We start from the raw sequence: 12,622 nt of genomic DNA, 5'->3' as shown, positions 1-12,622 counted from the left end.
TGTTAAATTGACCTGATTAAGTTATTTTACAAATAAAACACTTTGATTTTTAATGCATCTAATGTTTTAAATTAAGCTGTATTAAATATTATTTTTCACTTTCCTTTACATGTATGACATAAAAAGTATATAATATTTTCACAAATATTTTTAAGTCACAGAACAGTCACAATTTTTAATATTGATGAAGATCATTTTGCATTTTTTCAACATGCAAGGTCATTTCTTTTTCTTTTTTTTTTTGTCTTTTGTCTTTTGTTGTTGTTGTTATTATTGTTGTTGTTGTTGTTGTTGCTATTTCTTGGGCCGCTCCGGCGGCATATGGAGGTTCCCAGGCTAGGGGTTGAATTGGAGCTGTAGCCACCGGCCTACGCCAGAGCCACAGCAACTCGGGATCCGAGCCGCGTCTGCAACCTACACCACAGCTCACGGCAACGCCGGATCATTAACCCACTGAGCAAGGGCAGGGACCGAACCCGCAACCTCATGGTTCCTAGTTGGATTTCGTTAACCACTGCGCCACGACGGGAACTCCACAAGGTCATTTCTATGGTCCCATGGTACCACATACCATGCACATCTCCCGTGTTAGTACATATGTACCTCCCTTATTTTTAAAGGGCTACATAGTGTTCCACATATTTGAATCAGTCACCTAGTTCTATTTATCAAATCATTCCCAAAACGTGGTGATTTAAAATAATTTATTAGGTCTTATGATTCTATACATTGACTGGGCAATTCTTCTGCTTCACAAGCTATAGATCAGGTTATTCATACAAATGCATTCATTTGGTAGTTTGGCTGTGCTAGTATAACCATGATATTCTCTCACTTCAGGTCTCTGCCCATGTAGCTTCTCACCATTAAATAATCTATTCTGAGCTTTATGGCATGGCAATTGGCTTCCAAGAGGTTGACTGTCAAGGAGAACAAGTCCTAATGGGGAAGTACTTATCAAGCCTCTCCTAGTATCAGGCTTGTTAATGTCCTGCTGGCCAAAGCAAGTCACATAATCGGGGCTAAGTTAACATGGGAGTTACATACTCAAGGGCATGAATACCAAGAAGTGTGAATTACTGGAAGTTACTGATGTCACAGTATCACTTATTCACTACCTGTTAATAGACATTTAGATTGTTAATTTTTTCCATTATAACAATATAATAAATATCATAGTAAAAAAAACCTGCCCAATTAAGTCCACACACAAAAAATTATCCTAGATAAAAATGTAAACTGTTCATATTCAATGACCAGGAAATTCTGCATTTTTAATTTAGATAGATAAAACTCAATTTCTATTATATGTACCAACTACTATCAATAAATAAAGGATGTAATAGTACCGACTCCTGAAAAATCTTGCCAACACTAGGAGTTATTCATCCTTTTAATATTTTTCTAATAATTTTCATGTATTTTATTAGTAGTAAATTTAAGAATATTTTTATATATGTTATGATAATTTATATTCTTTATTTTCATTTTTCTGTTGGGTTACCTTTTGATATAATGAAATGTTTTATAAAGAGATATTGACCCTTTTTTCCATTTTGCATATTACAAGTATTTTCAATCAGTCACTTGTTTTTTAACTTGGTTTATGACAGTTTTACCACATCAATGCTAATAGTTATATATCATCATATCTACTCATCTTTCCCTTCAGGAAGGATAATCTCTATTCTCAAGACTACAAAAATTATTTCTAATATTTTCTAATATTTGCATACTTTTTTCTATGCATTATGTTTTTTACTAAATCTGATTTTCATGTATAAAATATGTATAAACTGTCCAAATGCTATTTATTATCCGTCCTTCCTCTCTTCTACTGTATTGATTTACCATTTTACCAATCTATTTATTACTCCAAAGGTGTGGCATTTTTAACTATTAAAATTTAAAACAGCATGTTTTAAAACTTGATATGGCAATTAGCACAATTCTTATCTACAAATTTTTCTTGTCTATTACTCATACATTTTTCTTTTTCTAGTTTTATGGAGATATAACTGACATATATAGTATTGTATCAGTTTAAAATGTACAACATAATGATTTGATATATATGTATAGTCATACTTTTTTTTTTTTTTCAGGGCCCCACCTGTGGCATATGGAGGTTCCCATGCTAGGGGCTGAATCAGAGCTACAACTGCAGGCCTATCCCACAGCTACAGCAAAGCCAGATCCAAGCAGCGTCTGCTACCTACACCACAGCTTATGGCAATGCCAGATCCTTGACCCCTGAGCAAGGCCAGGGATTAAACCCGCATCCTCATGAATCCTAGTTGGGTTTGTTAACTGCCGAGCCACAACGGGAACTCCTAGTCATACATTTTTCTTAAAGGTATAACTTTAGAATCATCCTGCCATATTCTAAAAAAATACCCCATTGGGTTTCAATGGGCATTGCATTAAATTTTGGAACCTATCTTAGTCCACTCCAGCTACTTTAAAAAAATACCACAGGCTGGATAGTTTATAAATATCAGAAATGTATTTCTCACCCTTCTGGAGACTAGAAGTCTGAGATCAGGGTACCTAACATGCTCAGGTTCTGTGTTTGGAGAGAACTGCTTCCCAGTTCATAACCTCACTAGGTGAAATGGCCACGAAGCTGTGTTGGGCCTCTTTGATAAGGGTATTAATCCCATTCATGGGGGTTTGGTCTGATGAGTTGGATATTATATTTCAACATATCAATTTGGAGGGGACACTAACATCCAGACCATAACAGATGCTTTGAAAGAACCTCTAGAAATTAAAATAACAAACAGAAAAAAAACGACAGATTACCCACAGAGGAACAATTAAATTAACAAATTTCTCAATAGCAACAAGAGTTCAATAAAATCTCTTTAAAACACTGAAAAAATATAAATATCAATCTACAACTCCATGGCAAAATAAAGACATTTTCTGGCGCGAGAGAGAGACAGAGAAAGGCAGCCTTGAGTTTACCATTAACAGACGTTTCAAAATCAAAACTAAGAAATGCAGACTATCCTAGAAGAGAACATAAGCAAAATATTCTCTGACATCAACCATACAAATGTTTTCTTAGGTCAGTCTTCCAAGGCAGCAGAAATAAAAACTAAAATAAATCAGTGGGACCTAATCAAACTTACAAGCTTTTGCACAACAAAAGAAACCATAAAAACAAAAACAAAAACAAAAAAAACCTGTACAACGGGAGAAAATAATTTCAAACAATGTAACTGACAAGGGCTTACTCTCTAAAATACACAAGCAGCTTGTACAACTCAACAGCAAAAAAAAAAAAAACCAAAGCAACAACCCAATTGAAAAATGGGCAGAAGACCTAAATAGACATTTCTCCAAAGAAGATACACAGAGAGCCAACAAGCACACGAAAAAATGTTCAACATCACTAATTATTAGAGAAATGCAAATCAAAAATACAATGAGGTACCACATCACACTAGTCAGAATGGTCATCATTAACAAGTCAATAAATAACAAATGCTGGAGAGGGTGTGGAGAAAAGGGCACCCTCCTTCACTGTTGGTGAGAATGTAAATTGGTACAACCACTATGGAAAACAGTATGGAGATACCTCAGAAAACTAAATATAGAACCACCATATGATCCAGCAATCCTATTCCTGGGCATATGCCCAGACAAAACTTTCACTGAAAAAGATACAGGCACCATTATGTTCACTGCAGAACTATTCACAATAGCCAAGACATGGAAACAACTTAAATGTCCACTGACAGATGAATGGATTAGGAAGAAGTGGTATATATATACAATGGAATACTACTCAGCCATAAAAAAGAACAAAATAATGCCATTTGCAGGAACAGGGATAGAACTAGAGACTCTCATACTAAGTGAAGTAAGAAAGAGAAAGACAAATACCATATGATATCACATATCTGGAACCTAATATATGGCATAAATGAGCCTATCTACAGAAAAGAAACTCACGGACTTGGAGAACAGACTTGTGGTTACCAAAGGGGAAGGGGAGGGAATGGGATGGACTAGGAGTCTGGGATTAGTAGATGCAAACTACTGGATTTGGAGTAAAGAAGCAATGAGATCCTGCTGTGTAGCTACTTGTGATGGAACATGATGGAGAAAATTTAAGAAAAAGAAGATATATATATTCTCAAATATATATATATATGTATATTCGATACATACATATGTATGTATGCATGTATAAATGGGTCACTTTGCTGTGCAGCAGAAATTGACAGAACATTGTAAATCAACTATAATAGAAAAATTAAAATCTTTTAAAAAGTAATGTAGACTAGATGGGCCAATTTCCAGAATATACAGAAAACAGATTCAACATTTTTTTTAACCAGGATAAAGCTTACTAGACAGCTATTACCCTTTTTTAAGACTTATTGTAGGAGTTCCCATCGTGGCTCAGCAGTTAATGAACCCGACTAGCATCCAGGAGGACACGGGTTCAATCCAGGAGGACACGGGTTCAATCCCGGCCTCACTCAGTGGGTTAAGGTTCCAGCGTTGCCATGAGCTGTGGTGTAGGTCACAGACATGGCTTGGATCCTGCATAGCTGTGGCTATGGCATAGGCTGGCGGCTACAGCTCCAAGTGGACCCCTAGCCTGGGAACCTCCATATACTGCAGGTGCAGCCCTAAAAAGACAAAAAAAAAAAAAAAGACTTATTGTAACATCAAATCCAAGATGATTTACTACACTGGCATATTTTCTCTCTACTGTTTAGGAAGATACAAACTCTATTTCTATTCATTTATTGGTTACCATGGAAATTTTAATATGCCCACATATCTAAACAAAGTATACAGTTGGCCAATATCTTTACCTCCCTTCAGAACCTACAACTCAATCCCATCTAGGCTTATCAATAATTATGGCTCAGTATTTTAGTTTTACCTCTTTAAACTTTGCAAATTAAATATAATTATTATTGGCTGTGATTAGGTTTTAATCTTTTTCTTTCTTTTCTTTTCTCTCTCTTTTTTTTTTCTTTTGGCCACACCCACAACATTCAGAAGTTCCCAGGCCAGGGATCAAACCCATGCCACAGCAACAACCTGGGCTGCTACAGTGACAAACCAGATCCTTAACTCACCATGCCACAAAAGAACTCCTGCTTTTCTTACTTCATTTCATTTTATTTGCTTTTTTAGGGCCTCACCCTGGCATATGGAAGTTCCCAGGCTAGAGGCTGAATCAAAGCTACAGCTGCAGGCCTATACCACAGCCACAGCAACACAGAATCTGAGCTGCATCTGTGACCTACACCACAGTTCATGGCAATGCCAGATCCCCAACCCACTGAGCAAGGCCAGGGATCAAACTCACATCCTCATGGATACTAGTCAGATTCGTTTCACTGTGCCACAACAGGAACTCCCTGCTCTTCTTTTTAAATGCTAAATGAAAATGTCTCTTCAGAAACTACTAAAGGGAAATATTAAAATTTTATAGTAAAGATTCAGGTCAGAGAGGGCATATGACATAGTATCTTATTAACAGATCCTGAATAAAGTCTATTCTTGCTCAGCTGTATCATACATGCTTGCATAACATTTTGAACAAAAATGTTCATAGTAGCTTTATTCATAATAGCCAACAACTGGAAACCACCCAACTGTCCATCAATAGGTTAAGAAAAGAACAAACTCTATCACATTTTTTTTTTTTTAAACAAGTGGCCGCACCTGCAGCATATGGAGGTTCCCAGGCTAGGGGTCGAGCCACAGCCACTGTAGAAGCAACGCCGAGTAGTTATGTTGTGAGCCACACGGGAAGTCCATCTATCACATTTTTACAAGAGCTTACTACTCGATGATTAAAAGGAACAAGTTACTGATAGTACAACATGAATGAAAATTAAATATTATAGTACGAAAACTTACACAAAAGACTATATGATTCCATTATATGAATTTCTAGAATAAAAATAAACTAATCCATGGTGAAAAAAATTAGAACAACGGTTGCCTCTAGATGGATAGGGATGAGGAATAATTGAGAAGGGGCATGAAGGAACTTTCTAGGGTAGATAGTAATGTTCAACATTCTAACAAGGGTTTGGGTTACACCCAAGGGTTTGTTAAAACTCATGAAATGATGTACTTAAGAACTATACATTTCACTGTATATAAATTTTATATTAAAAGAAAAATACATAACTAAATATTGAACTCTAATAATGCATACTGAAGTATACCAATTTCAAACTTACATGGAAATCCCTTTAAAAATAAGACCAATGATAGAGAGATATATATGAGATCAAGCATAGAATCCGGGTGGTAAGTATATTAGGTTCCCACTGTGGCTGCAACAAATTACAACAAATGTACCAACTTAAAATAATTCAAAACTTTTTCTATTACAGTTCTGGAGGTCAGAAATCTGAAAAGTTCTTACTGAGCTAAAATCAAGGTGTTGGCTGGCTACATACCTTGAGAAGTCTCTATGGGAAACTCCTCGCCTCTTCCAGTTCTACCCGCATTCCTTGACTCATAGCTTCCACCCTCCATCTTCAAAGCCAGCAGCATAACATCTTCAAATCTCTCTTTGACCACACCCCCTACTTCTGTCATCACATCTTCTTCTCTGATTCTGACTATCTTGCTTCCTTCTTATTAGAACCTTTGTGAACATATCAGACCCAGCTGAATACTTCAGCATAATCCCTATATCTCAAAATGTATAACTTTATCACATCTGCAAAGTCCTTTTTGCTATGTAAGGTAATATATTTACAGGTTTTGAGGGTTAGAATATAGATATCTTGGTGGTGGCCATTACTCTGCCTTCCATAGTGGGTATATGGGTGTTGGCTGCTAAATACCTTCAACTATTATGTATTTTTGAAATGTTCTTATTAAAATATGGGGGAAAATTAAAATCCAGCAATATGGACAAAGTGTTGTCATTATGGTAACTGTGAAAAGCATAACTGTCATTTTCCAATAAAATAAGGAATTTTCTTCTTTTTAAGAATAAAGTTCCCCTTCCAATGAGGATTGTTATTAAAAGTAGGGTACATTCCTGTCTTTGGTTATTAAAAAACACTACTTCTATTCCAACCCTGAAATTTTTCAAACCATTTTTAAAGGAAGCTTATTTTTTCAAGTCAGAAACACAAATGGACCAAAATATAATGTTTGAAACATGACAAAATAGAATATAAAGTTTTAAATAGTTACCTAAGGCTGCTTTACTTAGAAAAGATGCCATTTAAGCTAATTTTATAAAAAATAGTTATTTTCAATGCTTATCCAAGATACCCCCTTTTTTTTTCTTTTGTCTTTTTGTCTTTTTAGGGCCGCACCTGTGGCATCTGGAGGTTTCCAGGCTAGGGGTCCAATCAGAGCTGTAGCCACCGGCCTATGCCAGAGCCACAGCAATGCAGGAACAGCTCAGGGCAACACCAGATCCTTAACCCACTGAGTGAGGCCAGGGATCAAACCCATGTCCTCAGGGATGCTAGTCGGGTTCGCTATCTGCTGAGCCACGACACGAACTCCAAAGATATCCTTTTTTAAAGAAAGATTTCTTCTTTGTTAAATAGACTTTTGCTATATCAACTACAAGCAGCTTTATATAGGATGAACATTATGGTAATTAAATTTCCTTATTATGACAACAAATTTCAATATTTTTAAATTCTAGAACAGGCTTCATGTAATAAAAATGTTTTTTCAGATCTCCTTTTCTCTCACTTACACCTTTTTTCAGGAAGTCACCAAATTCTACTGTCCCTTCTGTTCTATCTTTGGTTACATGTAAGTCCTGGTGACCTCATCCCTAGATCATTCTTACAATGTTTTATAGTTTATTTTCTTCTTTTCAGAATCTCACCAATCTATCTAATGGAGAGCTGACAACTTGTTCTACAAATTTAGACCCACAGGATCTCTGAACTGAAATTCTTTTAAGGGTTTTTGTACAATATAGATCTCCTGCTGAAACCAAACATCCTTTTCAATTTTGCACTAGATATCTCCTTTCTAAAAATCTCAAGGTTACCACTTTAAAAATAAGGATATTTTATTATTTGAACTGAGAATACCTACTACGTACATTTATTTTGTCACTTAATCATGTTACTTGTCTCATCATTTAATCATTTCATGGCACCTATCTTCTAGCCATACCAAAACTGTAACCTCCTAAAGAGCAATTCTTTTTCATCAGCCTTAGTGTCTAGCTATAATACTATCTATGCACTCAAAGGCATGCAGTAAATACTAGCAGACTTACCAAGTATTTAAAAATCTGATCTGTTTTATTTTTACTTTGGTTTATAAATTCCTCTTCTATTCCAACCCAATATTGACTAAATCTAACCTTTTCTCTTTATTTCAGGGCCTGTTCCCCCCATCCCCACCCCCAAGACAAAAAAAAAAAAAAAAACTGGACAAAATCAAGTTCTCTGATTGAAAAAAGCATTTTAAAAAGGAACTTACCCTCCTCATACGTAATTCTTCTAATGCTTCCAGTAAACTTGTTTTGAAATCTAACAGCTGAATAGAAAACAATGTCTCCGAAGAACTTTGAAGAGCAAAATTAGATGATGCTGACTCGGTCTCAAAATCATTCTTCATATTGAAATTCATTTCCTATAATATAAAATATTTTAACTGAAAAAATTTTATTTAGGTTTTTCAAGTAAAAGTGCAGTTACCATAAAAATTGAACAACCTGGAGTTCCCGTCATGGCGCAGTGGTTAACGAATTTGACTAGAAACCATGAGGTTGCGGGTTCGGTCCCTGCCCTTGCTCAGTGGGTTAATGATCCGGTGTTGCTGTGAGCTGTGGTGTAGGTTGCAGACTCGGCTCGGATCTGGTGTTGCTGTGAGCTGTGGTGTAGGCTGCAGACTCGGCTCGGATCCGGTGTTGCTGTGGCTCTGGTGTAGGCTGGTGGCTTCGGCTCTGATTAGACCCCTAGCCTGGGAATCTCCATATGCCGCGGGAGCGGCCCAAGAAATAGCAAAAAGACAAAAAAAAAAAAAAAAAACCTGTATCCTACAATCCTCCAGGTTTAACACTGAATAACAGTTCTGTCATCACTGCTATTTGGATCTTGATACATAAAACATTCAGCAACAATGATCCTATCCTGTTTCTCTGTAGCTGAGGCTTTTTCTCTTATTTTACCCTTGAAACCAAATTTTCTGCCTATAAACACCAAAAGACTGGGTTCCTGATGTGACAGACAAGGATTGGCCCTTCATTAATCATTTTATACCAAGGCTGAGAAAGACACTGTGCTTTCTAAATTTTGCCTTGATATAAAGTATATGGTAAGGATAGGCTAATTAACTGCAATGCAATCTTTAAACACAACAAAGTTGGACTAGGGTAACTGCCTTTTAACAAAAACCAAAGCATTTAAATGTCTTTTTCAACTCATAAAATGTTATGAATCAGGCTGCAAGAAACTTCTCTTTACAACTTTTAATTTTAAGAATTATTGATTCACAGGAGTTCCTGCTATGGATCAGTGGAAACAAATCTGACTAGTATCCATGAGGCCGCAGGTTCAGTTGCTGACCTTGTTGAGTGAATTAAAGATCTGGCATTGCCGTGAGCTGTGGTGTAGGTTGCAGACGCAGCTCAGATCTGGCATTGCTATGGCTGTGGTGTAGGCTGGCAGCTACAGCTCTGATTAGCCCCCTACCTGGGAACCTCCATATGCTGTGGGTGTGGCCTAAAAAGACCAAAAAAAAAAAAAGACCATTATTGATTCACAGACAGTTGCAAAGAAATGTACAAGGAGTCCTATGCACCATTCACAGCCCCTCCCAATGTTAATGTCTTATATAATAACAGCACAATATAAAACTGTGAATCTGACAGTGGTACAACATACAGAGCTTATAATTATTCTACTAGTTATACATATACTTGTGTATCTATAATTCTGTACAAGTTTATTATATGCATAGGTTCATGTAACACCACTATAATCAAGATACAGAACTCTACCATCAACACTGGCTCCCTCATGCAGCTTATTTGTCTCCATACCCACTACACTAATCTGTTCTCTATTTCTATGATTTTGTTATTTCAAGAATTATATAAATGGAATCACACATCATGCAATAACTGAGACTAGACTTTTTGCACTAATAATAATTACATTGAGGTTCATCCAAGCTATTGTGCGTATCAACAGTTCATTACTTGCTATTGCTGAGCAATATTCCATGGTGTGAACATATACAGTTTGCTTAAACATGCACTCATTGAAATATGTCTGAATTGCTTTCAGTTTTTGGCTCTTATGAATTAAGTTGCTATGTATATCCACATGCAAGTTTCTACATGAACAAATGTTTTCATTTCTTAAGGAAAAGTGTCCAAGAGTGTAACTGTGAGGATGAATAAATATTCAGGCAATTTTCAGCTTTAAAAGAAACTGCCAAACTATTTTCTAGAGTGGTTATACCATTTTACATTCCCTTCGGTAATATATGAGTAGATCCAGTTTTTCCAAAGCCCCACCAGGATTTGGTGTTATCACCATTTTTTATTTTAGCCATTTTGATAGATATTATATAAGTTAAGTGTTCTTCAGAGAAACAAAACCAATAGAATGTGTGTATATAGAAAGAGAAAGATTTATTTTATATCTTTTTTTTTCAGGGCCACATCCACAGCATATGGAGGTTCCCAGGCTAGGGGTCGAATCAGAGCTGTAGCCACCAGCCTACGCCACAGCCACAGCAATGCCAGATCCGAGCCATGTCTGCAACCCACACCACATCCCACAGCAACACCGGATCATTAACCCACTGAGCAAGGCCAGGGATCGAACCTGCATCCTCATGGATACTAGTCAGATTCATTTCCACTGAGCCACAACAGGATCTCTGAAAAAGATCTATTTTAAAGAATTAGTTCATGTGATTGTGGGGTCTGGCAAGTCTAACTCAGGGAAGAGGTAATACTGCAATGCAATCCAAAGACAGTCTGGAAGCAGAATTCCTTCCTCCTTGGGAAACCTCAGTCTTTTTCTCTTATGGTCTTCAACTTATTAGATGAGGCTCACCCACATTATAAAGGGTAATCAGCTTTACTCAAAATCTACCAATTTAAATGGTGATCTCATTTAAAAATTATCTGGAGGAGTTCCAGTCGCGGCTCAGTGGTTAACAAATCTGACTAGGGACCATGAGATCGCGGGTTCAATCCCTGGCCTTGCTCAGTGGGTTAAGGATCCGGTGCTGCCATGAGCTGTGGTATAGGTTGCAGACGTGGCTCAGATCCTGCGTTGCTATGGCTCTGGCATAGGCTGGCAGCTACAGCTCCGATTAGACCCCTAGCCTGGGAACCTCCAGATGCAGCGGGAGCAGCCCTAGAAAAGGCAAAAAGACCAAAAAAAAAAAAAAGAGTGTAACAGGAGTTCCCATTGTGGTTCAGTGGATTAAGAACCTGATATAATATCAATAAAATATCAGGATACAGGTTCAATCCCTGGCGCTCAGTGGGTTTAGGATCCGGCGTTGCTGCAAGCTGCGGCATAGTCCCAGATGTGGCTCAGATCTGGCTTTGCTGTGGCTGTGGCCAGCAGCTAAAGCTCCAATTCGACCCCTAGCCTGGGAACGTCCATATGCTGCAGGTGAAGCCATTTAAAAAAAAGACAGTGAGACAATGATGCAGGAAAAGACAAACAGACCTATGAAACAAAACAAGGAATCCAGACCTGTGGGTTGTGTGTGTGCATAAATCATATCAGAAAGGAAGGACTATTTATTTTCAATAAATAATTCTGGGATGACTGTGTTTCTGTTTTAGAAAAAAAGTGAAAGTTGACCCCTACTTCACTTCATATGCAAAGATAATCCCAAATGGATTAGAAAACCAATTCTAAAGGCAAAAGTATAATGCCATTAGAAGGTAATACAGAATACATTAGCTGTTCTTGAACTAAGGAAGGATTTTTTTTTTTTGGTCTTTTTGCCTTTTCTAGGGCTACTCCCACGACATATGGAGGTTCCCAGGCTAGGGGTCGAATCGGAGCTGTAGCCACCGGCCTACACCAGAGCCACAGCAACGCAGGATCTGAGCTGTGTCTGCAACCTACACCATAGCTCACAGCAACACCGGATCATTAACCCACTGAGCAAGGGCAGGGACCGAACCCACAACCTCATGGTTCCTAGTCGGATTCGTTAACCACTGCACCACGATGGGAACGCCAGGAGGATTTTTTAAATAAGACAAAAAACACCAATAATGAAGCAAAAGACTAATCTATTTATTATTAAAATTAAGAACTTCTGTTCATCAAAAGATATAAAGAGAATAAAGACAAATCATAAAGTAGGAAAAGTAATTTTTAACACATATAACCAAAAAGATCTAGTATTACAGAATGTATTTTAAATACAAGAAGAAAACAACAGAAAAAGCAATAGAAAATTGTGCAAGATATTTAAACAGGTACTTCATAAAATAGGATATCCAAATAGCCAATATACACAGGAAAAGGTACTTGGTCTCATTAGTAATTAGGAATACGAAGATTAGAACCCCAATATTCCACAATATACTCATTAGACTGGCAAAAATTTAAAGATAGATATTACCAAGTATTAGTGAAGAAGTGAAGAAATG

General features: G+C 37.0%; 1 protein-coding gene across 1 annotated transcript in view; it reads right to left on the bottom strand.

Moving 5' to 3' along the window:
- CCDC73 (coiled-coil domain containing 73) overlaps positions 1 to 8,601 on the bottom strand; it is a 122,564-nt gene extending 113,963 nt beyond the window's left edge. Inside the window, 1 exon segment of the mRNA XM_047776052.1 lies at positions 8,464 to 8,601. Coding sequence (XP_047632008.1) covers positions 8,464 to 8,601 — 138 coding nt within the window.
- Between the last annotated feature and the right edge of the window lie 4,021 nt (positions 8,602 to 12,622).

Source organism: Phacochoerus africanus, chromosome 4 (assembly GCF_016906955.1).
Source record: "Phacochoerus africanus isolate WHEZ1 chromosome 4, ROS_Pafr_v1, whole genome shotgun sequence".
Lineage (NCBI taxonomy): Eukaryota > Metazoa > Chordata > Mammalia > Artiodactyla > Suidae > Phacochoerus > Phacochoerus africanus.
The sequence above is the reverse complement of the archived record's forward strand: the minus strand, read 5'-3'. Positions and strand labels throughout refer to the sequence as shown.